At 36.8% G+C, this 27,999-nt stretch overlaps 1 protein-coding gene across 1 annotated transcript in view; it reads right to left on the reverse strand.

Annotated features, from left to right (window-relative positions):
- Positions 1-27,999, reverse strand: part of LOC124712338 (ankyrin repeat domain-containing protein 50) — a 151,105-nt gene that overhangs the window by 9,474 nt on the left and 113,632 nt on the right. The window contains exons 21-23 of the mRNA XM_047242633.1: positions 22,962-23,114; positions 19,394-19,498; positions 12,567-12,742 (exon numbers count right to left, since the gene is read on the reverse strand). Coding sequence (XP_047098589.1) covers positions 12,568-12,742; positions 19,394-19,498; positions 22,962-23,114 — 433 coding nt within the window. The 3' untranslated portion in view covers position 12,567. The remainder of the gene's footprint in view (positions 1-12,566; positions 12,743-19,393; positions 19,499-22,961; positions 23,115-27,999) is intronic.

A 27,999-nucleotide genomic window follows, 5' to 3' on the forward strand; every position in this document is an offset into this window, starting at 1 on the left:
TGGAAGTGCTTAGGACTCATTAGTAAGGAGGAGTAAGCATTGGGAAAACTGAAATAAAGACTTCAAGAAGAAGAAAAAGATAAAATGAATAAAAATAAAGAAGAAATGTTTTCCATTCAAAGCCACAGATTACAAGAAGAAAGGTCAAAATAAGAAAAACGATAAATCTGCGAAGTGCTTTGTATGTGGAAGTTCAGGTCACCATGCAAGCAACTGTAAAAAGAAGCATTGTGGTGACATGAACAAAATACAGTGTTCTACGTGTGGAAAATATCATCTGGGAGAGTGTTGGGCAACAAACAAACTACCCCTATCTAAGTAAAAAAAAAAACAAAAAAAACCAGAAATCATTCAACTGAAAAATGTTACTAAAAAGGGGAACGTGAGAAGATGAAGAAATCATCAAAGACATTTTTTCTTTTAGAAGTATTTGTGACAGTAAAAGAAGAGAGTAAGACTCATAAAATAGATACAAAGTTTGTTGTTGAGAGTGGAAGTAATGAGCACACGTCACAGAAAAGGAAAATTATATCAAATGTCAAGAGCTGCAAAGATACTAAAATTAAGATTGCAAATAGAAAGTTCATGTGTTTTAATCTTGCTGGTGAGTTTGCATCACGACAGCTGTTGTTGAAAAATGTGTCCCATCTCCCTGAATTGTCAAAAATTTTACTGCCAGCAAATGCCATTTCCGAAAAAGGAGGAGTGGCAATATTTGACAAGGAAAAGATAAAGATTGTGAAAGATGGAGAGGTTATTTTGGAGGGCAACAAATCAGAAAATGGACTGCACATACTGACATAAGAAGTGACCATAAAAATAACCACCAATGATACAAAATAAGAAAACCATTCAGCAGCACAAAAAACTATGATGCCTGAATTTCAATTACCTGAAGAAAATATCAGAACTGTTAAAAGGTGTAGACAAAATTGTGTTGGAAGAGGACATGCCTTGTAAATGTGTGTCACGGCAAAGCAAGTAATAAAATAATTCAACACTGTGCATTGCAGAGAAACAAGCAAGATCTCTTGAGATTATTCACACTGATGAATGTGGTAAGGTAAACCCAACAACATATCTCAATGAAGAATATTTTTTAACGTGTCCATTATACACATTTCTTAAAAGTTTATCTTCTGCACACAAAAGATGAAATGGAAGACCACATCAGAAAAGATGTAAATGAGAGTTAAGCTCATTTCAATCTGAAGACATAAAAAATAAAACGTGACAGAGGAGGAGAGTACAGAAGCACTGACTTCAAAGAAAGGTGTAAAAAGAAAGGTATAATGATTGACTACATTATTAAATAATTTCCTCAACTGTATGGTAAGGAAGAAAGAATAACCTTAATATTACAAATAAAGTAAGGGCCATATTGTTTGATTCAAAAATCGGAAACAAAATGTGGGGTTTTGCTGTTTTGACTGCAGCTTATCTCATGAACAGAACTTCTACTACAGCTGTTGATGTGACTCCAGCTCACATGTGGTAGGGTAGAAGATCAAATTTGTAAAGACTGGATATTTTTGGATCTCTGGTGTTCACAAAATAACTTGGGTATTTAAAAGAACTGAGTGTAAGAGGTGAATGAGGTGTTCTTGTAGGATGGGTACGTCATATGGCGTCCTAAGATTGGAAAATTTTCTGAAGCAAGCGATACTGAGTGTATTCACCAATATGAAGACAAAAATGAGGAAACAAAAGAAGAAGGAACAAATGTAGCTGTAGAAATCCAAATTTTTGAAGAACTATATGAAAGAAGAAAAGAACCACAAGAACAAAGAGAAAAACCAGGAGAAAGAAGAGGCCATGTGTCCTCAGCAGCCAGAGACTGCGAGCATGTGAGTCTGAGTTGTGCTTGTGTGGATGTGTGTGCATGTTCCACATCCAATGAAGGCCTTGTTGGCCAAAAGCTCATTTTCTGACAGTCTTTTTGTTGTACCTATCTGTGACTCAGCATCTCCACTATATGGTGAGTATCAACTATCCTTTTTGCCCCTCCTTTTTCATAATATTGTTGGTAAGTCAAACTGCAACCATGGACAGTGTTTTGATATTTGAACTCAGTACTGTTGAGTTTATGATGGAAAAAGAAGAGCAGGAATGAAAATCAGAATATCCAGAATGGATTACAGACCTCAGATATTTTGACGAGCACAGTTCAGTTTCATAAGCTCATGCTGGCCGTTTGCCATTCCAGTGGAAAGCACCTCTGAGCATATGCAGATGTAACTGACTGACCTGCAAGGGAATTCCCATTTTAATGGCAAGTTCTTTTACGTAAAAAGTGTCCATGACATCTCCATTGCTTTCCTCAGGTAGTTTTTCCAAAGTCTCCTTAATGAGGTTGCAAACGTGCTACAATATTTTGATCAACAAATTTCTGTGAAAGACCTTATTTCAACTATGAAACTACGGGGGCAAATCAGAAAGTCTTTGCCCCTCCTTTTTAGCCAAATTATGGCTGTATATGTAAAGTCAACATATTCATTCCCAGCTTTGGATCCTTCTTGGTATGTGCAAGCCTTATCAGCTGGTAACTCCACTGCATGGAACTGCTGTCAGTTGTTAAAGATGATGGTTGTGCTTCACGTATCCACAGCATTAGAGCAACGAAGTTTGATTCATTTTCTATGAAGCAAGGTATGAACACACTTCGAGATCTAAGGGAAATTCAGCCCACATATGGGGAAAACTGTGACTGAGAACTGTGAGATCACGGTGGTGTAAGTTCGACACAGTCCGTAAAGTCTTCAATGACAATGAGTGGTCCACGAGCTCGTGTTCGTCACTGACTGATGACAACACTTCCCTTGTAAATGCAATGGTGACAGAAGATCAGCATGCGCACATCACGGACATTTCCTGGCAGTTCAGCATATCATATGGGAGTGCTTACTTCATCATTCATGGCCCTTAGGGTACCAGAAAGTTTCATCTCGGTGGGTGCCTCAGCTGTTGGATGACATCATGAAAGGCAAGTGAATGATGTCTTCACTGAATCATCTGGAATGGTATTCCAAGGAAGGTGAAGATTTCCTGGACTGCACTGCTACTGATGATGAAACATGGATACTGCACTACATGCCAGAATCCAAGCAGCAGAGCACAGTATGTAAACATCTGGATTCACCTGTGACAAAGAAATTTCTATACGGTGCCATCTTTTGGGAAAGTGATGTTAATAGCCTCCTGGTATAATTGTGGGCAACTCCAGCTGGATTTCATGCCACAAAAAGCAACAATCAATGTTGACAGTTATCGTTCCACACTGTCATGTCTGAGAGCTGCTATCAGATGAAAGCACTGATGGATTCTCGATGTGGACAATGTGATTCTGCTCCACGAGAATGCGAGACAACATATGGCAATCAGAACTGCTGAAAATCTCTGAGCATTTCACTGGGAGATTCTGGACCACCCATCATACAGCCCAGACCTCGCCACTAGTGATTAATCATACTTTTGAGAAGTTCCTGGCAGGACAGTGATCCACAAGTAGTGATGAACCCAAGACATAAGTCCAACAATGGTTTCATAGTCAGCTGGATGAATTTTACCAGAGGGGCACCTCAAATTTAGTGCTGTGATGGAACAAATACGTAAACTAATGCGGGGACTATGTGAAAAAATAATGTAACGTACATGGAATAGGATGTGTATTTGCCATTACCTGCATGTACCTTACTTTGGCTCATAAAAAATAGGGGCAAAGACTTTCTGATTTGCCCTCATAAATGAGTCGTGATTACATGGCAACTTGAGTGTGAAAACCTGTGAAACTGTTCACATGTCAACAGTTTGTACCATATAAAAATCATGTATTCAATGCACCAAAAATAATTAAATAATATTGAAAATTTATTTTGTATGTGATCTATGTTGTTGAGAAATGTGGAATATAAAACCAAGTGGTATGCAGTGTGATTCCTCTGCCAATTAAAAGCATCACATTCACAGTTTCCCCGTCTTCCCCCTCATGCTCAGACACTGTGTCATGGCGTTGGGGTGGATGTGGATTAAAGCTGAGTGCTATGACACCTTTATCAGGTATTGCCCACGAGCTGAAATCCTGACTGCTCTTGATGTAAAAGAAAAGTCTTCGTGGGATTTCCAGAAGGATACAAGGCACCTGGGAAAATTAGCCTGCTCAAGAAGGCACTTTATGGTTTGAATTAAGTTTCTCTGAATAAGAAACTGAATTAGTTTCTTAAGAATGAAAAACCCATCCAACTGAAATCCAACTATTGTGCTTGCAAATCAGATACTGAGAAGAAATTACACATTGACAATGGGTTTCTATTTGGAGAAGACATCTGTCAAACGCAAAAGTCTTGCAATAAGTGGAGAAAATTTTTGACATTAGAGCTGATGAAGAACCGACAGTTTATCTTGGCCTTGAGATAAAAAGAATGAAAGAAAGTACTTATATTCACCAAGAAAAATATGCTAAAGAAGTGATGAAAATGTATATAATAAATATTCAAAAACTATGACAACTCCAATTTCATGGCAAGGAAAAACTGAAGAAATCAGGGCAGCAAAGTCAAATGTTCCATATTGTAAAGTGATAAGCAGTTTTTTGTATTTAGCATGTAAAACCAGATTAGACTTGGCATATATAGCAAACTATGAAAGCAGATCAATGAGTAATCCAAATCATTCAGATATCCAAAATCAGATGAGTACTTTAAGGTACCTAAATTCAGCGACAAGGGTTGAAATATTCAACTTGTCAGAAAAAACAAGTACAAGAATAATTGACTTACTGTGATGCACATTTCACAGGTGACAGGGAAGATAGAAAAAACACTACAAGTTACATATTTCTGAACAATAATGTTCCAATCATTTGGTGCTGCAAGAAACAGTGTGTTGTTGCACTATCTACTACTGAAGCAGAATATGTATCTGCAGCACAAATATCAAGAGATGAAAGTTCTGAAGTGTTTCATGGAACAACTGCTGAATAAAAACAGGAAAATTACACTCTGTGTGGACAACCAATGCGCAACAGCAATGATGAAATATAGTCAAACGTCAAGAAGAAGTAAGCACATTGATGTGAAGTATCATTTCAGCAGTGATGAACTAAATCACAGATTGTTTAACTTACAATACTGCCAAACTTGAGAACAACTTGCTGATATTCTAACTAAATTTCTCCAGGGTAGTGCTTTTAAAAGACTGAAAGAAAAGTTGATGTTTAATTGAAATTGAAATCTTTTGTTTGCTTTTATTAATTCAGAGACTATGGTCAGAACTGTTTTGTGAAATATCATACACTTTCGTTTAAGGGAATGTGTTGGATTTACAAAGATCCTACTAAAGAAAACAATCTGTATGTATTAATGTAAGATCTCTGTTGGTTGCTATTTACAATAATGGATGAAGACTCATTTCTTTTTAGTCTTGTGGCTTTCTGTACTCTCTTAAAATAAGAATCTCCCCAGAATTTTCTGTGTTATCCTGAGTCATAGATTTCATAATGAGAAAAACTAAGGACAAATCCAACATGGGCATAAACTGGAATGAGTAATCTAGGCTTACCACATCTGTATTTTTCTGATAATACTGTTCTTCTGGTGGAAATTTAAAAAAATAATGATTACCAAGCTGGGTGGAATGGCCAGTTCTGTTCAGCCAAAAATAAATGACTATAACTCAAACACAAAGTGCACAAAAGGTGGATATCTATTTACTCAAATTATAGCATAACAGAAAGTACAAGATGCTAACTGATCTGCGTATCTCAGCAATATTATCTGTAATGGTGGGTATATAGAAGCCAATTTTAGCAGCAGAAATGAGTAAGCTTTCGCAGTCTTCCAAAGAATATCATCCATATGGCTAATAAACTCTTCAAGTATGTCCACAAAACTCTGGTTGTACTCCTCCACCATCCTACCAACGGCCACAAACATATGTGGGGCCTCGAAAATGTCAGTAAATTCAACACACACACTCTCAATGTTTTCCACCAATGTTGTTTGTTAATAATTTTGAAAGTCAGTTATTATAACCACATTTCATATGATGAAGTGCTGAGAATAAGTGATCTATACAGCCTGCACAAAATCATTGCTGAAAGAATACTGAAGCTTGCTGGGCATGCTCACTACATGAAAGATGGAAGAATCTCCAAATAAGCATTGTTGTGGAAACCAACAGATGGATACAGAAGCAGAAGAACACCTTGTAACATTGGAAATGAACTATTGCAAAAGATCTCCAACCCATGCACACAAAATGAGAGGAAGCTGAAAATGCAGCAGCTGATTGAGTTTTCAGGAGGAAACTTTTCATCTGATGTGCTACTTGGCATTAGAGGAACTAATTCTTAGTAAGTACTCAGTTACATGTTAAGTTATTTGGCAAGTAACAACATAGTAAGATCACAACAGTTGAGGTGAAATTAGGTCAAGGGCACTTCAGTCAAAGCTACTAAACAGTTGTGTTTGGTGCTTGTAAAACATGCTGATGGATGAGAACTGGGTGTAAAGATAAACTTAAACTTGCAACATTTCTCCAATAAATTATAATGGTACACAATTTAAAATACACCCTTAATTAAGCACAAAGAAGAGAACTATTCATATAGACTTATACAAGCATGACAATTACAGGTGGAATGTTGACAGCTACAAGTGAAAACAGTCTGAAACACAATCCTTAAATTCTGACACTAGAATTTCTGTTTTTAACAGAGGATTCATTTGGGGATGTCTTTGCTTACAACTACTTTAAAAACAGTATACAGTTATATAAAAGTATATGGTTATATAACTTTCCAGAGTTTCTTAACCACGAACCTCTTCATCATTCCTAAAATCCCTCAACATGCAAGCTAGCCTTTCACCTGCAGAAAGAACCACAAACGTCATTTACAACTGTTTTGAAAACATCACCTCTGAATGACAAGATGAGCAGTATGTGGTTGTATAAAAATAATCTCTTCCTGTTAACTTTCCAGAATTTCTTAACCTCAAACCTCATTGTCGTTCCTCAAAACCCTCAACATGCAAGCTAACCTTACATTCGCAGAAAGAACCACAATGCACCTACTAAAACTGATCCCAACCTTATAATCCTACCTGCTGACACAGGCTCTACTAGTGTTGCTTGGAACCACAAGGATTACTTGGTGGAAGGATTTGTAGGTGTCAGATTCATTCACATCCAAACACTGCCACAGTGACCCCATTCCAGAAATCCAACAGGATCTCCAGTCTCTCCTCAAATCCCTATGTCGATCCCAGAACCTCTCCCTGGATTACACCTCTCTCCTCAGATCTACAATTCCCCACACTCCTATCTTCTACATGATTCCTAAAGTCCATAAACCCAACCACCTCGAGTGCCCCATTGTGGCCAGTTACTATGCCCATACCGAGAGAATCTCTGCTCTCATAGATCAACACCTTCAGCCTATTACCCACAACCTACCCTCCTATATAAAAGATACAAACCATTTCCTCCACAGACTCCCCACGGTTCCTGTTCCTTTACCACAAGATGCCCTGCTTGTCACTACTTACAACACCTCTCTTTACACTATCATCCCTAATGCCCATGGCCTTTGCCACTATCTATCACTACCTGTACCAATGCCCGATGGATTCCAAACCTACAACCTGCTTCCTGGTCACCATGGCCAACTATATCCTCAACCACAAATGAAGGTATCACCTACAAATAAACCCAGATTGTGGCATTTGTCGACCGCACGGCACCATGCTATGCCAGTCTCTCTGCAGATCATCTAGAGGAATCCTTCCCATTCACTCAGAATTCCAAACTCCTCACTTGGTTCAGATTCACTGATGACATCTTTGTGGTCTGGGGCAAGGGTGAGGACAGACAGATTATCCACTTTCCTCCAGAACCTCAAAACCTTCTCCCCCATTTGCTTAATCTGGTCCTCCTCAACTCAACAAGCCACCTTATCCTTCCCACACCTCTCACAGTGATATTCCAGCACCCACCAAACCTACACAATATCCTTGTCCATCCCTATTCAACCACTGCTCCCAACCCCTTGCCTCATAGCTCAGATCCCTGTAATAGACCTCGATGTAAGACCTGTTCCATATACCCTCCCAACACCATCTACTCCAGTCCAGTCACAGCTATCACCTATCACATCAATGGCAGGTCTACCTGTGAAACCAGTCCTGCGATCTACAAGCTATGCTGCAACTATTATTCTGCATTCTAAATGGGCATTGCATCAAACAAGCTGCCTGTCTGCATGAATGGACACTGACAAACTGTGGCCAAGAAACAGCTCGACCGTCCAGTTGTTGAGCACACTGCCCGGCACAATGTTCTTCATTTCAATGACTGCTTCACAACCTGTACCATCTGGATCCTTCTCATCACCAAACTGCCCAAGTGGGAACTATCCCTGCAATATAGGCTACATTCCTGTAACCCTCCTTGCCTCAATCTTCGTTAGTCACTGTACTTCACCCAGCTATCCCCTTCCTTGTTCCCACTCCAGCACTGCACAGCCTTCTATTCCCCCAACACACCCACAGTCTTTTTACCTCTCTCCTTTTCCGCTCCTGCCCCTGTCTAACCTCCCGACTGCACCTAGCAACCCAAGCGCGTTACTGGCCACTCCCACAAGCAGCATTACACCCTCCCCCACCCAAACCCTGCTATCCCTCCCCCCCCCCCCCCTCGCCCACCCCACCCCAGCCTCTTGCTTACTCCCATCATGCGTTGTTGCTCGTAGTCTGGCCTCAGCACCCACAGACACTGGTCGTGTGTGTGTGTGTGTGTGTGTGTGTGTGTGTGTGTGTGTGTGTGTGTGTGTGTAGTCTAATTCAGAAGGAGGTCTTTTGGCCAAAACCTTACTTGTTGAGCAGTCTGTGTGTTGTGCCTGTCTGTGACTCGGCATCTCTACTATGTGGCGAGTAGCAGTCTATCCTTTTCGTAATACTGTCATTACTCCATCCCAGATTTTCCATCGCTTAGTTATATCATAAGTAGGGTTCAGCTAAACATGCAGTAAAAAATGACAAAATATGTGCTTATAATATGGGCTTAAAAATATAAAATATGGAAAAATTATGGAGACAAAAAACTACAATTTTCAAATAAACCACGCTTTATTACACCAAAAACAAACAATTTTATGCTTCTCCAGTTTCATGCGCTTTTTTTTATTTTCAAAATTAAAACTATTTCTGTTTGAACAGAAGAATTGTATTGACAAAGATCTTTGAAACTGCAGGATGTGACTGGAGCAAACTTAAATTTGGACAATTCTGGAACTGAGTATGGGACATGAAGTTCATCATCTATTCTTCCATACAGCATACTGTTAATTTTGTCAGCAGATTAAGACCTTTATTTTTCTCAAGTGCCTAGTTCAATTTTTCCTTTACCAGCTTAGCAATGGATCCTTCTGCTTTGCTAATTTTCATTTTTATGCCTTCGATAATCTTTACATTATGTCCATTATAATTATCCGGGCTGTTATGCTGTGGTCGGTTGATGAATTCTGTGTCCATTCTCAACGTTTCGTCTCCGACTGCAGGAGACATCTTCAAGGGGGTCCGTAGCTCGATGGAAGGTCCAACACACCCACTGGCTCACTACTGACAGTAGTCATGGACATGATATTTCTGGCCGTGAAAATCTACATTTTAGTATCAATCTTTACATTGTCTTTCAATTATGTTCAAGGGTTTTCCAGTCCCTTAATATGATGCAACAAAAAACAATAATTGTTTTTGATGTGCACTAAATCACTCTGTAGAGTATCATTTTCAGGAAGTTCTTTCGTATTCAAAATACAAGCAGACTCATGTTCAAACTGAAAAATAATTGTTTTAATGTCACAGAAATCCTCAACATAGTATTCAACTTGTCAGCATTGGTTTCTTCAAATGCCAACAGAAAGGATTTGCTTGATTTATCTTCAGATAGTCATCCAATTACTACAATGCCAATGCACTGCCTTGGGTGGCCATAGTCTCATCGATTGTGACCCATATAGGACCATCCTGAATTACGTCTCGAATCGACACCGTACAATCCTTGTAAATGCTGCCGACATAGTTTTTTTAAATGTAGATTCATCAGGAATATGTTTGCCTGAATATCTCTCTAGGATGCTTTTTTTAAAAAATCGGTTGTTTAATTTCCATACAGGTATATCTGCACATATAATGGCATAACACATATCTTTCGAGAAGGTAGAACTTTGGGACCCACTGGCTGTTGCATCATCAAAAAACTGTTGTTTGAATTGATTCTCTTTTTAATTTCTACCTGTGTTTTAAGATAGATAGGCACTGTGATATTAAAAAAGTTGCTCAGTTGACACAGCTTTTCACAGGTATTACAAAACAGTACTTTGCCGTCTGTACTCAAAGACTGCTTTGGAAATCTTCACTCAATTTTTGCAATTTCAAACACAACAGTTGCTTGTACATGAAAGAACATAGACGTGCAAAAAATACAATGATGCGCAGCAGCAAACATCATTGTTATCAACAGCAAATGACATGGATGTGAAGTTATACATAAGGCTAGCAAAATACTTGTGGAGGTGTGCATCAGATGTTGCGCATTGACTGAAACACTCGAGTATAACAGTGAGGGAACATTTAATGCTGAAGCCTTATTGTGCACGTTGGTGGCATGAACTATCCAACCAGATTGTAAGGTCTAACTGGAGTTCCACATGAAAGATAATTGAATGACAAAACAGAAAATATGTAGAAACAGAAATCACATAACATATCTATAACGAAAACAGCATATGAGGCACTGTCTCTAAACTTCTTAGTAAGCCCTTGTACTCTAGTTTCAACTGACAGGTTTCACAGATGTCAAAGAGTACCGACAACCTTAGTCATCGAAAGAAATTGTGTTTTAGCTGCCTTAATTTAATATCACATTCATTAATACAAACAAGTGTCATTTTATAACAGTGTGTTTATAAATATGCTTTCATGAAATCTTATAACTTTGGTGAGACAGTTTCACTACAGGAGACGACTGGTAGGGAAGGGCATGTTCACAGCAGTGGAAAACCATGTCAAAAACTGTCCAAAAACATCATTTCTGTGCTTCGCTATCCTGAAGAGATTTTGCTTATTTCCCTCTTCCCACAACATTAACAGGGTTGTAGGCTATCTGAAAGACTAGGCTGCTTCAGATGGTGCGATTTGTGCTTTCGGCTCGTCCATTCCGAGACCAAGAATCTCACTTTGAAGTGTCATTTAATGAATTTTTTAATGCTATTACACTTTAAAAAGATCAGGTTTATATAATGTTGTGTTGAAAATATGGGCTTATGCAATTCTGATACAAAAATATGGACTAAACTTTGAAATATGGAAAATGAAAGTTACATTTTCAGACTTCAAATGTCATGATTTATGTAGAAAACTACTAAAAGAGTGAAAATTATCAAAACAAAAAAATAATTAGTTATTTGCAAAATAATTTAAACAGATAGATATAAATTCTACTCATCAAGCGGTGGTGGCAGGAGAACACACACACAAAAGGTTTATCTTTCACAAGCTTTTGAAGCAAATGTCTCTGCCTTCTAGCAGAAGAGTTCAAGGGGACAGAAGAGAGCTGAGGGGAAAGGGATGGAAAGGTTTAGGTACAGTGCAGAGAAGTCAACCAGAACCCTGGGTCTGGGGAGATTTACCAAATGGGATGAAAAGGAAAGACTCCTTCTCATTCCATCCAGTAAGTCTCGTCTGACCCTGGGTTCACTGTACCCCTTTCCTTAAACCTCTGCATTCCTTTTCTTTCACCCCTCTTCCTTCCACTTTAACTCTTCTGTGAGAAGAAGGAGCCACTGGCTTCAAAAGCTTGTAAAAGTAAAAAAAAAAAAAAAAAAATTTGTGTGTGTTTTCTACTGCCACTGCTTGGTGAGTAAAGTTTTTATCCAAACATTTGCATTAAAATGAAAATATGTAGTTACATATTAATCTGGGCCCTCATCATCAGCTAGACTAATTACCAGTAAACCCTATTCTTAAAGAATCAAACTCCAGCATATAAAACAGATTGAAACATCTGATCATTTTGCAAATGAGTTAACATGTTAAATATTTGACATAAAGCATGTAAGTGAGAAAAAGTTACAAAAGATTTGAAATTACATGTAGAGTTTACTGGAAGTTGCTAAATACTCCCATTCTCAAATACTGGATAAATAAAGTTTGAGTATTTGTGCGCTATCAGTTATGCTGCCTCAATACAAACAAGCAATTTCTAACTGTAACACTTGTCTTATTGTGTTAAACTATTAAGATACGATTATAACTCTTAATGAGTAGATTATGAGGCCATTTTAAATTTTTAAATTAGGTCAATAATCATGCTAAATACTGAAAATCAGTTTCTGTTGCCCTTAGAAACCATTAGATCAGCAACCTGCAACTGGTATTGCATTCTGGGATAGTCACTCTGTAATAGCATGCTTTAATGTATATCACTGTAATGGCATGTATTGTTTCAAGTAAATTCATATCTTGTTTGATGCAGACTGAAAAATGTATGAAATTTCTACTGTATCGCACCTCAGAGGGGAGTTTCCTTACGCCACTGAAAGCCATTGTTCTTCGGTTGTTGCAAACGGCTTGCTGCTGTGGTATGTTTCCGCCCTGCTGCAGCATCCAGTCCATTCTTCACACCTGCCACAATTCGTAGGGCAGGATTTGTCACAATGCCATTTCGCCGTGGCTTCAGTAGTCCTCTGCAACAAATGTACACCACCTCCTTTTAAAATTTTACGTTTGAAAACTGCATAATAAAACAATAATACAATACTGGACAATCACAGATGGAATGCAATGCCTATTAAACACACCTCATGTGTCACAGACATACAAGGTGGAGCATATCAAATATCAAAATTTATTCCAAGTGATAGCATTATTTAATTCTACCAATAAAATGTTTACTTACCTGGATTTTCTCCTTCCTTCCTGAAAGGAAAGTAGCTGAAGGCACTTACATAACTACACAAAAAAACCAACTTCAAAGAAAAGAAAGACACTTATCTTACTTACAACTGCCTTTCTTTATTGTTTTTCTCTTATTTTGTTGCCTGTACATTCCTCATATTTTTTATTATTTCAATAAAACATGCAATGAGGGCATTTAAGGAAACAACAATAAATGAAGTGCCAATGGCTTGAGCAAGGAACCATTACGCAGCTTAAATAAACCAAAATCACTATGATCTGATCAAGATAACCAAAGAATACAGTAGTGTAACTTCAACTGCTAATAAAATGGAGTTGCTTTGCTTTCTTATGCAATAACAAGAATAAAATTTAGTTTTGCAACACATTCTTTAATGTAAATGGCAGTAAATAATTTATATTAATGAACATAGAGGTTGGACAAAATTATATGAATGTGTACTGAAGCATCCAAAACAATCTCTGAAGCATATTTAAATCCTGAATGGTGCTCAATGGAATTTTATAACCAAAAAAGCTGTCCCAGTTCAATGAGAGGTCTCATTAGATAGCAACAGTGTCTTTATAAATACAACGACAATGGCTTCATGATAAACAGATTGTGGACAGCAAAGGAGATGTTTTATTCCATTCTTGTATTTGTTGAACATACTTACTGAATTTGAAGTTATACCACTGGCAATTTTATAGTCTACGAATAGGCATTCCATGCTAGAAACAGGGCTTGGATCACTGCACATGATCACATACAATGGTTTTTTTTAAACCTTACAACATATAGACAAGCATTATTTGGTTATATTTTGACTAAAGTTCAGTCTTGATCACACGCAGTTGACTGCGTAGCAGCGAGGAGAGCTCCGCCTACCATCCTAAGGGAGCCATGAGTCTGATGATGGTTTTGTAAAGAGAACCGAAACCGGTTACCTATATCATTAAAACATAAATAGTGTGATCAAGACTGAACTTTAGTCAAAATATAATAATTAATTGATCACTGTTTTCCAAAAATGTTTACCAAAATTGTACATTATATGGTTGTCAAAATCTTTATAAAAACTCCACTTCTTTCACAGTTGAAGGCAATCTGTGTAATGTGTTTGCAAGATGTCTGCCAATAGTAGCCACACCTCAAATGTTTAGTTTATCATTCCTGTTGAAAGACTCTTGTTAACTCTTGAGCTCTTTAAGTGTGTATTAAGCTCAGCAGATACTTTCACGGCAGTGGTCTTTTAGGTATCATAAATAATAATCTGATATATCTGCCAGCATGTTTACTTTTTACTCTGTGATATCAGATGTATTACTGTATATGCAACCGATATTGTGGATGCAGCAATTAAGTGAATACTATCACAGCTGAAGGATGAAATAGTAAGCAATGGGCAATAAACACTATATGATAATTAGGGCTTCAACACTGGACTTGGCCAATTGCATTTTCTTAATTTTTAAAGTTTTTAAAGAGAGAAAGAGAGAGAGAGAGAGAGAAAGAGAGAAGTGGCCAGTTGTGAGTGAGATTCACATACTGAGGACTCTGTACAAATTTAATTATGTATAATATAAATGGCCATATCTTTTGATTGCATTGGCTTAGAAGCTTACATTTATTGCGCTCCTGAGAAACCTTAATGTGTGGCATAAACTTCAGCTTGATACCTCTATCCACTCCTGAGATAAAGGTTTAACAGCTAGACAGACAGACAACAAAGCGATCATATAACGCTTTAGTTTTAACAGATACACGGAACCCCAAAGAGTGTCTGAATATGTGTGACTGTATGTGGATTGGTGAAAATGAGAAAAGAATATGGGTGCAAGAGTAAAGCAAAAATAATATGATGACCAGGGGTGGATCCTCTTGAAGCTCTGTAATAGATATTGTGGAACAAACCACCAAAGTCTAAAAACAATGTGGTATGTAGAAATAAAAATGACAAAGAGGTGAGAGACAATGGAGGAAAGACTATAATGAAGATATACAGAGAAAACAGCATAATTGTGAAAGTAATGAAGTAGACAATATGGAAATTAGTAAGTGAGAAGTTAAATAAATCGTAATATAGAGGTTATTTACAATCAGATTTGTTTTCATACAAGGACTATATTTCACTTCTAAACTAGCACTGCCTAAATCTCTTACACTTTGCACAGGCTATCATTAGTGAATAGTTGCTAAAAGATTCTTGATCATTACTGACAAGTACCACCAAATCATCATTAAGTGTCCAGCTTCTAGAACCAGTCTGCTGTGGAAGTTGTTATCATCTGACAGTTGGAGCAACACTAGCTACCCTAGCAAGTAAGCTAGCCATAAGATTAATGCCTTTTAATTATATTTCTACCTAATTAACACAGTGGTTGTTGTATTTTTTCATTCCGTGCATTAGCAAATTTTCAAGGGACATGAACAATAATGAAATAATTGTAAAAGCAACTGAATCTCACTGATTCAGTTACATAAGCTAGAAGTTACGGATGAAGAAATACTTTCGAATATGTGTATAACTGCAGCTTGCTACACTGAAAGCAAGAGGATGTAAATACACATTTCAGGCATGAGAAGCATATATTTCTGTTTTTGTCTGTTAGTTATTACAATAGGTATTTTCCATGATACGTAACAATTTTGTATGTAGTCTAATAATTCATACAGTCGTACACTTCACCTGACTTTCTGACATCTTAACATTTTTGTAAATTTTGTTACTTTTGCTTCAAATGCATATGTGTGTAAGATTCTTGCCATTTGTGGCTCTGTTGTAGCAACAATGTGGAACTGGTTTCTTTGCTAGTTTGATACAGTGTTATTGCTTTTGACACACTATTACTACATCTGTGCAGTTTTCTCTTGAGTTACAGTCATGTTGACTTATTTGGTATGTTCAATAATATAGATATTGGATTCCAGTCAAGGTTCCTACATTCCACATTCACTGATTTGACTGGAAACTAAGTGAACAACATTTCACATTGTTGAGCAGATACACATCTATCTGCAAAAGTTCAGGTCTTCTGCAGTTTACCATCCATTTTTTTCTTAAAAGGAAATGATGTTCTTCAGTAGATATCTGTAGGTTATAATCATAAGTAAACTGTCCTGTAATGTATGATTTCATACCTCCCGGGCAAGGGTGCAAATACTGCTTTTCCTTCTGTATTCTCTGATGGCAATTTTAAATCTCCATTTCCTAGATAAATAACTTACGTCACCCATTTCTCATTGCAAGCTTTCAGAATCTTTGCTTATAACCTCTTCTCCCTCAACAGTTTTACTAACTATTCTTTCTTCATCAATTACCACTTCCAGGTTTGGAGGATCGGGTCGTGAAGTGGAAAATCTTTATCATTCTTTTAGCAATTTAGATACTGGACCAACAACACTATAAAATTACTTATATTTTAGAAAAAATTTTCATCATTTTTGTCTGTCTTGCAAGAGTTAACTTTGTATCATCTTTCTTATGACACCGTAAATCAAAATGTCAACAAAAACTCATGTTTTACAGCCATAAAGTCATCAAACTGTGAATTTGTTCTTCCTCATTTTTGGACTCAGTAAGCACAGCACTAACAGTAACACTCAAAATATGCCATGCTATACTCCACGAAAACCTTTGTACACTGTAAATGCGAAAACACAAGAATGAACTTATAGAAATATATTCTCTGTAATGTCATATACAATGGAATAACACATGTGAGGAGGATGTGAACAAACACTGAAGCACATTCTGCATCACATTCCATTGTTCTTGATTAGTGCCATGACTAAAAAAAATTTTTTAATGACAGCACTCTTATTCGAATGTACAGTATTTCACCACCAAATCCCACATTCTTCCGGGATAATTCTCACCTCCCCCTGCCTCCCCCCTCCAGTTTTTACTCTTGCTAACAGTCAGATATAAATTATAACTCCTTCATGAGCCCTAACATTACTTACTTAAAGCATGTCACTGACAAATAAAAACTGTTGTGTGAGAGAATGAAAGTGCACATACCACCTGCTCATTCTCTTATGACCACCTGTTTTCAACACAATATTTTATGGAAAGAAATTCTCCACCAGAACAAGTATATACCATCTATGATTAAGTTGTGGATACAGTGTTCTTGTGCACTCCATATCTACATTTACATTTGCACACTATAAAGCATAATATGGCACATGCCAGAAGATATTAATTGCACCACCATTCCAGTTTCAAAAACATGTAGTGTGTGGGAAAAACAACTGTAGGTGATTTAACCAAGTCACAATGAAAGGTTTACATATGAAGAAATAACAAGATTTTTACCTTACCTGTCTTGCACAACATCTAACTGGAGTTTGTGAGAGTTTCTGTGACTAATGTTGACCTGACAAGCTTGCGGTAAATCGCAAAGCTCTTATTTAAATCTTTTCTAGTGTTTCCTTTAATCCAACTCTTTAGGATTCCCAGATGGGTGAAGAAATCCTAAGATTAGTCAGATGAGAAATTTTATAAGGGATTCACTTGATGGATGAACCAAACTTACGCAATCTTCAACTGAATCTTCATCAAGCAACTTAATTTTCTGCAGATGAATAACTCTACAGTTTTGATCTTTTTGTATGTTCCCAATTTTTCACCATTTCATGTATGTTTTATTAAATTTTCTTCATGGGGTACCCACACACAAATTAGCTAACTAATCATCCACATGCCTTATTTCACATTTGCTATCTCTGCAAAAGAAAGAATTTATGTTCTCATTGGAAAAGAGTGATGGGGAGTATCTCAGCTATTAATTTCAGTTTTGTGTGTGAAGAATGTTTATTACAGATTACTAGCAACCCAGTTTGGCTTTACACAGATGGTACTAAATATCTAAGACCAGACAATCTGACTGATGTAGCAGTAATTCCGTTTATGGGGTACTGCATAGAGGTATTGGGGAATAATGTTATGTATTGAATATCATCACTTTCATATAAATTTAAAAATTAATGCAGCACACACTACTTGGTGGCATACTGCAGCACATAGAGGCTTTAATGGACTGCCTGACTGCAACACCCAAACAGTGTAAACTGTGTCTCTGTGGTCACTCATATGTTGGTGAGATGATCTGCCCCAAGTATCAAAACCCTACAGCAGCTCCACAGATGAGTAATAATAAGAATAATAATAATAATAATAATAATTTCATTTCCCTCAATGTCCCGATGCAAATTTTTCTAACTGGACATCACTTCACTGTTTTCTGTCTCCCCAATCAATTATTTAACATGGAAGCCAAACCACATTTCACATCTGGCAATGTCCACATCATTGACAGGTGAATGCTATGTTCAAAGACTGAGTTTTCAGACAGACTCTAGACCACCAGGCCTGACTCAAATTCTCCTGGTGTCTGTACCACTGGCTGTACCCCAAGATGGCAATACATCTATTTTTTGGAGCGACAGTGGATTTTAATTAATCACAGTTCAGCCAATTTCCATGAAACATTTATAAATTATATACATTAACGTTCCTCACCAATCAAACAATATATTAGTCAAAATCCTTACAGTAATTCCTGAGATTAGCCCATACATACAAACAGAAGTGAACGGGAAACTTCAATTTATGAATACAAAGACTATTGCCTCTAACGAAACTATCTTCATTCATTTTGCTCTTTCTTTTTTAATTTAGTTGTCACATATTGTTTTCATCCTAAAGCACTTATACCTCAATCAAATCTGTAACAAAGTCCACTTGGTCCTCAACATTATCATACATTTCTGGACCTTACTGCAATTGGCACATTTATGTAAATAATTTTTTTCTTATTAATTTCTTGATAACTGTAGATATCGGCATTCCATACCTTTATTTGCATCATGTAAATTCTTATATTTCTTACCCATCAATCGTTTATCCTGTCATTACATCCCATGCTTGCCAAATCACTTATGACCACTATGTAACACTGTGCAGTATAACACCATCTCCACTGATGAACAGGTCCTGGTAAATATTTATTTTTTTATTTCATCTCATTTTCAGCAGAAATTGTGATTCAGTAACTAAGCACATAATAAAAACTAGTGTTTCCTTTCAATGTTTGTTGTTTCATGTTTAAAGGAGTAATATGCATTTGATATTCGGATACTCATATTATGTTGCAATCACAGTATATCTCACAAATTTACTGGTTGTGGTTATCATACCCACATCATTGCTCAAAACATAAATCTTATTCAAACAGTAAAAGCTATTTACTGTGATGACACATTTAATATATTTTTTATATATCTGGGAGATTAAATTTTTCATTAACAGATTTCCACCTTTTGTTATAAAACAAACATTTCCATTTGAAAATGACAAACCTCAGGACTGAATTGGTAGGAACTATCTGTATCAAATTGGGGAGACGAAAATGTGTTTCGATAGGTATTTTACCTTTTTCTGTGTTTCAGCCAGACTTTTGCTGTTGCCTTCATAAGTGATGATCTTGTGCCTATCTTGACATGTTTTTGAAGCATCCCAGCATTCCATATTTTGTACCTGGCAATATTGAAAATGTACCTCAAATTAAACTTCCACCAACCGATATTGTATAGGAATTTTGACTGCTTATAAAAGCATTAGTGTGGTAAATTCATGTATGAAAACTGAATTAGTGCTTCAGCACTTTGTATAGGTAAAAGTAAAATTGTTCCCAATATAAGTATGATCATTACATTTCCTTTGTTATGTAACTTTTCTACTCAGAACTAGTACAAAAAAAAAAAAAATTAATAAAATGAAACCTAGGAAAAGTAGCACAGAAATAAGAGGGAACAATCTTCTCTTTACCTAAATACTCATTGGTTGAATGAAATCTGGTGCCTCATGGCAGCAAAGAATACATATATTTGTAAGTTTCAATGATGGATTATTTATATTTACAATTAGTAGAAATGACTTTTAGACTGGTGCAAGGTAATGGAGCCAACAGACCGTATTTTACTGCCTTTGAGACATATGTATGACTGGAATATTTTGAATTTTTATACAGAATATTTCCTTTTTATGTTTTATTCCTTTCCGTTCATCAAAAAATGACAAATCTCATCCAAACAGCTGTTTGATAACACCAGATCTTGACACTTCATATTTCATTCTGTCACCCTCTCCTCCTAAGCAGACGTGACCGAGCCAGATTGTAGCCTTTTCACCATAATGCAAAATCTACATGTTGTAAACTCCTTGTGAAGACAATCCAGTAAAAGAAATTTAAGTTATAAATAATGAAATAAAAGCACATGCATGACGTGAAGGCCAATGTATCTTTTTCTGCTTCACTCCCTGAGCAACGGTTAAATTTATGACACTGTTTCATCCAGAGTGACAGCATCCTCATGTTTCTTATTTAGGGTGACTATAGTGTGGACCAGAACATTTTTCATAACATAAATGCCTACCTAACTGGAGTATTATTAATGATGAATATTCCTCTTGATTTCAGACCTACAACAGATTGTGTAAGTTCCACTGTCAGTAGCCAGTTATTATCTAACAATATTTTTCATTCATTCATCATGCTCCATACGACCCATTAGGAAGGGGACTCTTCAAGGATGTAAAATGACTCAAGGTATTTATAAACAAAAGACAAGAAAATTTATACTTAAAACTGTTTTCCCCAAATATCTAGACTCCTGAAACTAAAACCTCTCAGAAACTACATCTGCAATTCTTAACACATTTACCTTCACTGCTTATTTATCAGCAAAGTCCAAGAGGCCTTCCACAGAGAGTAGCTGTGTATTAAAACTATCTTCATACTATACATATATTTCAGTTAATGTACTGAATATCAAATATTCAGTTGAATATTTGCCTCGAGTTTAACAGCTATGAAATAAAGTAATTACTATTCCCCAATACTACAGCAAGAAAAATAAAGCTGCAGCCTTAACATGATACTGAAAAGTCCTGGATGGAATAGAAAGAATAAATATGATCTATCAACAAATAGTTACGATGCTGAGCAGTAGATGCACACAGACATGGTTGAGCTTGTGGCTAAGCTTTCTCAGGAATATCAGTCCCTTAGGAATCATACACAGAGGCACTTCAGCAGTCATTTTTCCCACACTCCATACACAAATGTAACTAGAAGTACAATAGTGTACACTCTACCATGCACTACACAATGGTTCAGAGCACAGGTGCAGATGTAGATGGTACAGGTGCAGACGTAAATGTAGATGAAGACCTAACAAGCAAACAGAACACGCAGCACTGGAAAAATGCCACTGTTTGTTTATTAGCTCTGAGAAAGGGCACTGTCCAAAAGCTTAGCTATAAGCTTAATCTACATTATGTGCCTGGTTACTGCTTTAAGCATCAACTTTATGGCAGGTGATTCTCTTTATTCTTCCAACAACTTCATAGAGTGCATTGGAAAGTTTGACTGAAAATGAATTATAATGACACTAAAAGTACAATGAACACAACAAAAAGGAAAATAATATGAATATTAAGTTTTGAAACTAGCATATCAGAAGTCAAAGACAGAAACTGGCAGAAAAATATAAGAGTGAAAAATGCATGGAAAAAATTTGGAAAGATGAACAGGGTTTTTGAATTAAGTAATGTCTGAACTGGAGAATTTATAATAAAAATCAATTACCCAGTTTTGGCTTATGATAGTGGAACGGACTTTTAAAGCAAAAGACATTTTAAAAAGGATTGCTCAAAGAGCAATGGAATGAAGAAAGACAGTAAAACAATCAAACTGATCAGGAAACAGGCTGGAGTGGAAGACAATTATGATTATAATGGAGATGGATGAAACATGTAACCAGATGAACAGATGCTAAATGAAGGAAGAGAGGTGCCCAGATTAAAGACGAATAGATGACATAGAAAAACATGCACAGTTGCACATAGCTGAAGATTCTAACGCATGGAAAAGTTTAGTGGAGGCCTCTTTACAAGAAATATTATATAGGGTGGTAAGAAAGTCTGAAAAGCCTGTAAGGATGTTGGACGGTAGGCTGTGCCGTGAAATAATTTTTAAGAAAAAAATTCAATATGTTCTGTCACTTCTGAGTTAATTATCACAGCTATTCAGGCTGTTGTGTGTGAAAATTCAAGTGGCCTGCCAATTAACTCTAACTCAATAACAGTTCTCAAATCTTTTTCTTAAAAATTACTTCTCACCACAACCTATCCTGTAACACCCAAACAACCTTTCCAGATTGTTTCTGAAAACACGTAAAGAAATAAAAAAATTCAAATGTGATTATCTGACATTTCCACACACCATGACCCTCAAACAACTGTAAATTACAAGTATTTCATTCTCTTTTAGTTAGCGTCTGTAAATTCATCTATTCACACCACAATAATTAAGCTCTTACTTTCCAAAGTATCTGAGTGTAAATCCTTTGTGTACTAAAGATTAAGACAAATCAAACACAGTGTGTCCTCTGATCTTCATGACATAAAAATACTATGTATAATCATTTACTACATATAACTCTTTAACTGAAATTAACATTTTTAGAGGAGACCTGATGACTGACATTCAGTTGTTTTTCTAAATCAAGGTTCTGAGTAGGTACACATGATTTGAACTCCAACATGTCATTAAAAAATATATTTTAGTACTACAGTCTGGGCACGATTCAGTTACTATAAATAAAATATTAAAAATCAGCATATGTGGAATCAAAAACCCACAGTTAGACATAACCAAAAATCTTTTAAAACATTGAATTAAACACTCATTAATAATAATGACATACACAAACTCTAAATACCTTGATAAAGTCAAATAGCTGCAAGGAAGAAAGTCCTTCAGCCATATAGCATTACAGAACTAATTACATTCAAAAAAACTAGCTATACAGATCTGTACTGTAAAATGAATCATCCTTAAGTCCTCAAATTTTGCTCACTATTTGACTTTACAAACTGAAAATTTGACAAACAAAAGCAAATATGACTACTTGCTCCACCATTACATGCAACTTACCCGCCACCAGAGTTGGCATTTGTGTATTCAGATGCACCCTGAGATGACAGAAGACCTGGAGGCCCTCGACCCACAGCACTTGCACTGTTACCGAGAATTATCCTCATGTGTGTGTCACGTGCAAAGTGGGGGTCTGCCATTAGGGATGCGTTCCTATAAAGGAAAGTGGTGTCAGTGTGTAGTGTATGGCAGAGTCTGAACTGTATATACAATCAAGAGTACATGTGAAACCAATGATCATGATGAAAAAGGCCACTTCAGATATATGATAAATCTTTATTTCTGGTGCAACTAGTTTCATAAAGCTGAAGCGGTCTTACTCATCATGGTTCAATTCTGCAGAGGTGGACGACCACAGTACAAAATTTTCTGCAATGCTGATCAAACACTACACTGCTAAGTATCTGTAATTATAAAACATAGCATTATCTTTGAAACAACTGTGCTGTAATGATGTTGACATAGCTGAACACAATTTTAAAAAAGTTTTTAAATGCATGTCTATGTGTGTGTTATCAAATAATTTCTTTCTCTCTCTCTCTCTCTCTCTCTCTCTCTCTCTCTCTCTCTCTCTCTCTCTCACACACACACACACACACACACACACACACACACACACACACACACACACACACAGAGAGAGAGAGAGAGAGAGAGAGAGAGAGAGAATCAGTGAGCTCACTCTGAATTGGACAGAGATCCCATTATTGCCAGACATGTTTTGCAAGAAATCTGAAAAATCCATCGTGTAGAGCAAAGACAACCAAATATAACAAATGCCACAATTCATTATGATGTACCCAAAAAGCTGCATTTCTAATGTTAAACTTCAATGGCTTCACATTATTCCACAAATCACAACCAATGACAACTGGTTCCTATGCTTATGCTGCAGGGTTGTCAGATTGACTTACCTACATAGACAAGGCTAAATATCATGTTTTGGTAAAGTGAACACACATGGATCCAAAATTGCGACTGCATCATTATTCACTATGAACTCAGTAGCTGAAAAACGGATGGACGTTGACATTGTGGTAGGTTGATACTGTAAAGTTACAAAAGTGAAGATAAGGATGGGCAGGAATTTCAACTAGGCTTTAGAAAGAAAAATCCTGACATTTGCCTACAAATAATGCAGGAAAACCTAAATCTGAATGGTGGAAAGCTATCCTTAGTTAGAAAACAAGAGGCACATGTTAGTCCTGCTACAGCCCATCAACAGTAGCCAACTCTCATGGAAGCACAACAACTACGTACCAAAGAAGCTACAGCTAGTAACAAGATCTTACTTATTTTGTAACACACTGTGCTGAAGTTTCAGTGATATGTTCTTGAATGGAGTTGTTGATGTGTATGACCGATATATCCTAACTTTATTTGATGGATATTCTACACATCGTTTCTCTTGCAGAAAGGAGAATCTTTATTATCAGAGTTCTCACAAAGCAGCAAAGAAACTTTTTAACTTATAGAGGGATCGGAGCTCACTGCAGCTTACAATACCACCATTTCATATTCATTAAATTTAGTGATGTGTAAATGACAATTCTGAAAGATCACACAATCACATACCTATATAAGATGACTGAAAAGGAAAAAGCGAGTTTCAGAATATCAATGGCCAACTACTTTTTTATAGACAATTGATTGACATTACATCACACGCCTAGAAATGTAAGGAATTAAGCCATTTTACAGGTATCACCAGGAACCATTTATTAATGTAACTGTCTCCCTTCCCATTATATCAACACAAGTCCCTCTATTCAGGAGACATTTTCTGATAGCTGTAATATTTACAGGAGTCATTTTGTTGGGGCTTGACCACAATTATATATTTTTCCCTGAGACTGTCTGTTAAAGAATGAAAACATAGTTCCTACTACATGTGGTGTTCATGTAGAGATGTACTAAAACTAATCTTTCCTCATCTAAATACATTCAGATTGATATATTTATCATAAGAATAGGTTAGTTACCAATGCCGGCAGCATATTTACTGCTCTGGCAACAGAGTATTTAATGCTCTGAAGAATTCAGTAATATCTAGTGAGGTTATCACAGATCCTGAATGTCATTTAATCTGAGTGAAGTTAAGCATCAAAGGTGGGTCAGAATGGTAATCACATGCTTTTATACACCTGTGTCTGGCTCTGTAGTGGTAGAGTGTCTCAGAGAGTACTTGCAGAATTTGGTAAATAAGTTTCCTGATCATGTTTTTGTAATAGGAGTGACTTCAACCTGCCAGGCATTGATTGGGAGAGTCAAGCTATCAAAGCTGGTACCAGAGCCAGAGGCAGGGATTCATGTAACATGATTTTTAATGTCTTGTCTGAAAGTTAACACAAGCAGGTAGTTAGAGAACCAATTGGTGAAGGTAACATCTTAGATCCCACAGTAATAAACAGATCTGGAAGATTCTTGAATCAGTTAATGTAGAGGAGGTATCTATGACTACCAGTGCTGCAAGGAATGTTAACAAAGATAAGAAAATATTTTTGCTTAGTAAGAGTGACAGCAAACAAATTGCAAGGTATCTGAATAGGCAAAATCAAACATTTCAGTACCAAGGATGAAAGTGTGGAGCACAAATAGAAAAAATACAAAAGCATCATTCAATATACCTTAGACAAATGTGTTGCGAGCAAGGTGTTAGGGGATGGGAAAGACCCACCATGGTTTATGAGCCATGTTACAAAACTGATATGTAAACAAAGAGAGATTTGTCACAGATTCAAGAGAAATCAAAACCTAGCTACCAAACAAAAGCCCAACAAAGCAAAAATGATCCTAATGAGAGCAATGAAAGAAGCATTTAATGTCTTAGAGAGTAAAATATTGTTAAAAGGGAAAATGACAGCCACAAGGCTGAAATAGTGAATTTTATCTTCCAAAATTATTTCACTGGATCCACCATCCAACTATCATACGAATTTTGATATGGCAATATTGAAATTGGACATCAAAACAAAAAAAACAACTATTAGGTGGTACAAAATACTCTCCATTACAACTAATACATTTACCCCACTGGTGCTTCCACTGTTTGAAACATTTTGGTAGTCATCTTTAGAAATGGGTGACAGCTCCTCCATTGTTTTCTTTCTTGACTTCTTAAATGTTAAACATTAAAACACTTTCTTAAAAGTTGTCAAATTGGTGCCCTTTCATGCCCACTTTCACGCATTGAAATATGAAAAAGCCACACAGAGCCAGGTCAAGCAAATAAGGCGCATGGGGCAACAAAACCATGGCATTTTTAGCCAAAAACTGGCTAACAGAGATGGCTGTTTGTGTACATGTGTAGTCATTGTGGAAGAACCAGTCTCCTGAGTGCCACAAATTGGGTCTTCTTAAACGAGCACTGTCGTGCAATTTCTGACAGTTGATCAGTTGTCAGTCGATGGTCTGTGAACACAGGCCCTGGATTTTTTTCAATATTTCCATCAATTCAGGCAGTTTATGGAAGTCTAGAACAAGGTTTGTCATCGATCAACATGTCGCCATTTTTAAATTGAGCAAATCACTCTCTTACACTCGAGTTTTTCCCGTAGTGTCATCATGGAAAGCTGTTTACAACATTAAAACAGTTTCAGCTGCATGTTGTTCACTTAAACTAACCATCATAAAAAACAAAACAAGAACAAAACAGTGCTTGCAAAAACAATCATAATTAGCAATGAGTTGCACTATACACATCTAGTGGCAGAAATGCATACTACACAAGCTCCGCCCAAGGTGAAGGGTTTTTTTTACATCCTTGTACAGTTGCTTTGCAGTGGAATGGTGTCAGGGCCAGATAACATACCTGCAAGATTCTACAGAGATCAAGAGAAAGAACATGCTCCCCTTCTATCTGAAGTTTATCATTGGTCACTGGAGCAACAAAGGGTACATTCTGACAGGAAAAGAAGAAAGCACCTCAGTCCTGTTTTCAAAAAGAGTTGTAGGAGATGCACGTAATTGTAGGCTTCTATCATTGATGTCAATCTGTTATAGAATTATAGAACTTGTTTCATGCAAATGTGTTATGACAAACTTTAAGAACAACAGTTTTCTCTGTAAAATTCAACACGGATTCCACAGAAAGACACCTTGCAAAACTCAGCTCATGCTGGTCCTCCACAAGATCACAACACAGCAGACGTCAGCACTCAAGTTAATGCCATGTTCTTCAACTTCAATAAAACACCCGACAGTGCCCTGCTCGCCGTTTAGTGAAAAAATAAAAGCTTACTGAGTATTGGACCAGATTTGTAATTGGATTCTACACTTCCTTGCAAATAGTGTGGACCATTACTGTTTACAATGTATATAAATGATCTAGTAGAATCAAACAATGGAAAATCCAGGATGGAATGTAACACTACGAGAGAAGGAAAGTTGCTACTCACCATACAGCGGAGATGCTGAGCCGTGATAGGCACAATAAAAAGATTCACACAATCATAGCTTTCGGCCATTAAGGCCTTTGTCAGCAGTACACACACACACACACACACACACACACACACACACACACACACACACACACACACACACTAATGCAAGCGCAACTTACACACACATCTGCAGTCTCAGAGAGCTGAAACTGATCTAGTAGAATGCGTCAGAAGCTCTTTTGAACTGTTTGCAGATGATACAGCTGTCTATAAGAAGGTACCAATGGAAGAAGACAGCAGAAGGACCTACAGAGGTTTGATGAACAGTCCACAGACTTTGACGCTGCATTTAAAGAAATATAACACACTGTGTATTCATAGGAAAATAAGTCCACTAATGTAGAACTACTCTATTGATGACAAATTGCTGGAAATAGTAACCATCACAAAATATCTATGAGCATTTATATAGAGCGACTTTAAGTGCATTGGCTGCATAAAACTAATAGTAGGAAAATCAGGTACCAGACAGATTCCCAGAAAGAATCTTAAGGCAATTTAATTCAACCACTAAAGAAGTGGCTTACAGGGTGCTTGTTTGACTGCTTTTTGAGTAGTGTTCATCAGTCTGAGACCCTTACTAGGTAAAACTG

The sequence above is a fragment of the Schistocerca piceifrons genome, chromosome 8, assembly GCF_021461385.2.
Source record: "Schistocerca piceifrons isolate TAMUIC-IGC-003096 chromosome 8, iqSchPice1.1, whole genome shotgun sequence".
Classification (NCBI taxonomy): Eukaryota; Metazoa; Arthropoda; class Insecta; order Orthoptera; family Acrididae; genus Schistocerca; species Schistocerca piceifrons.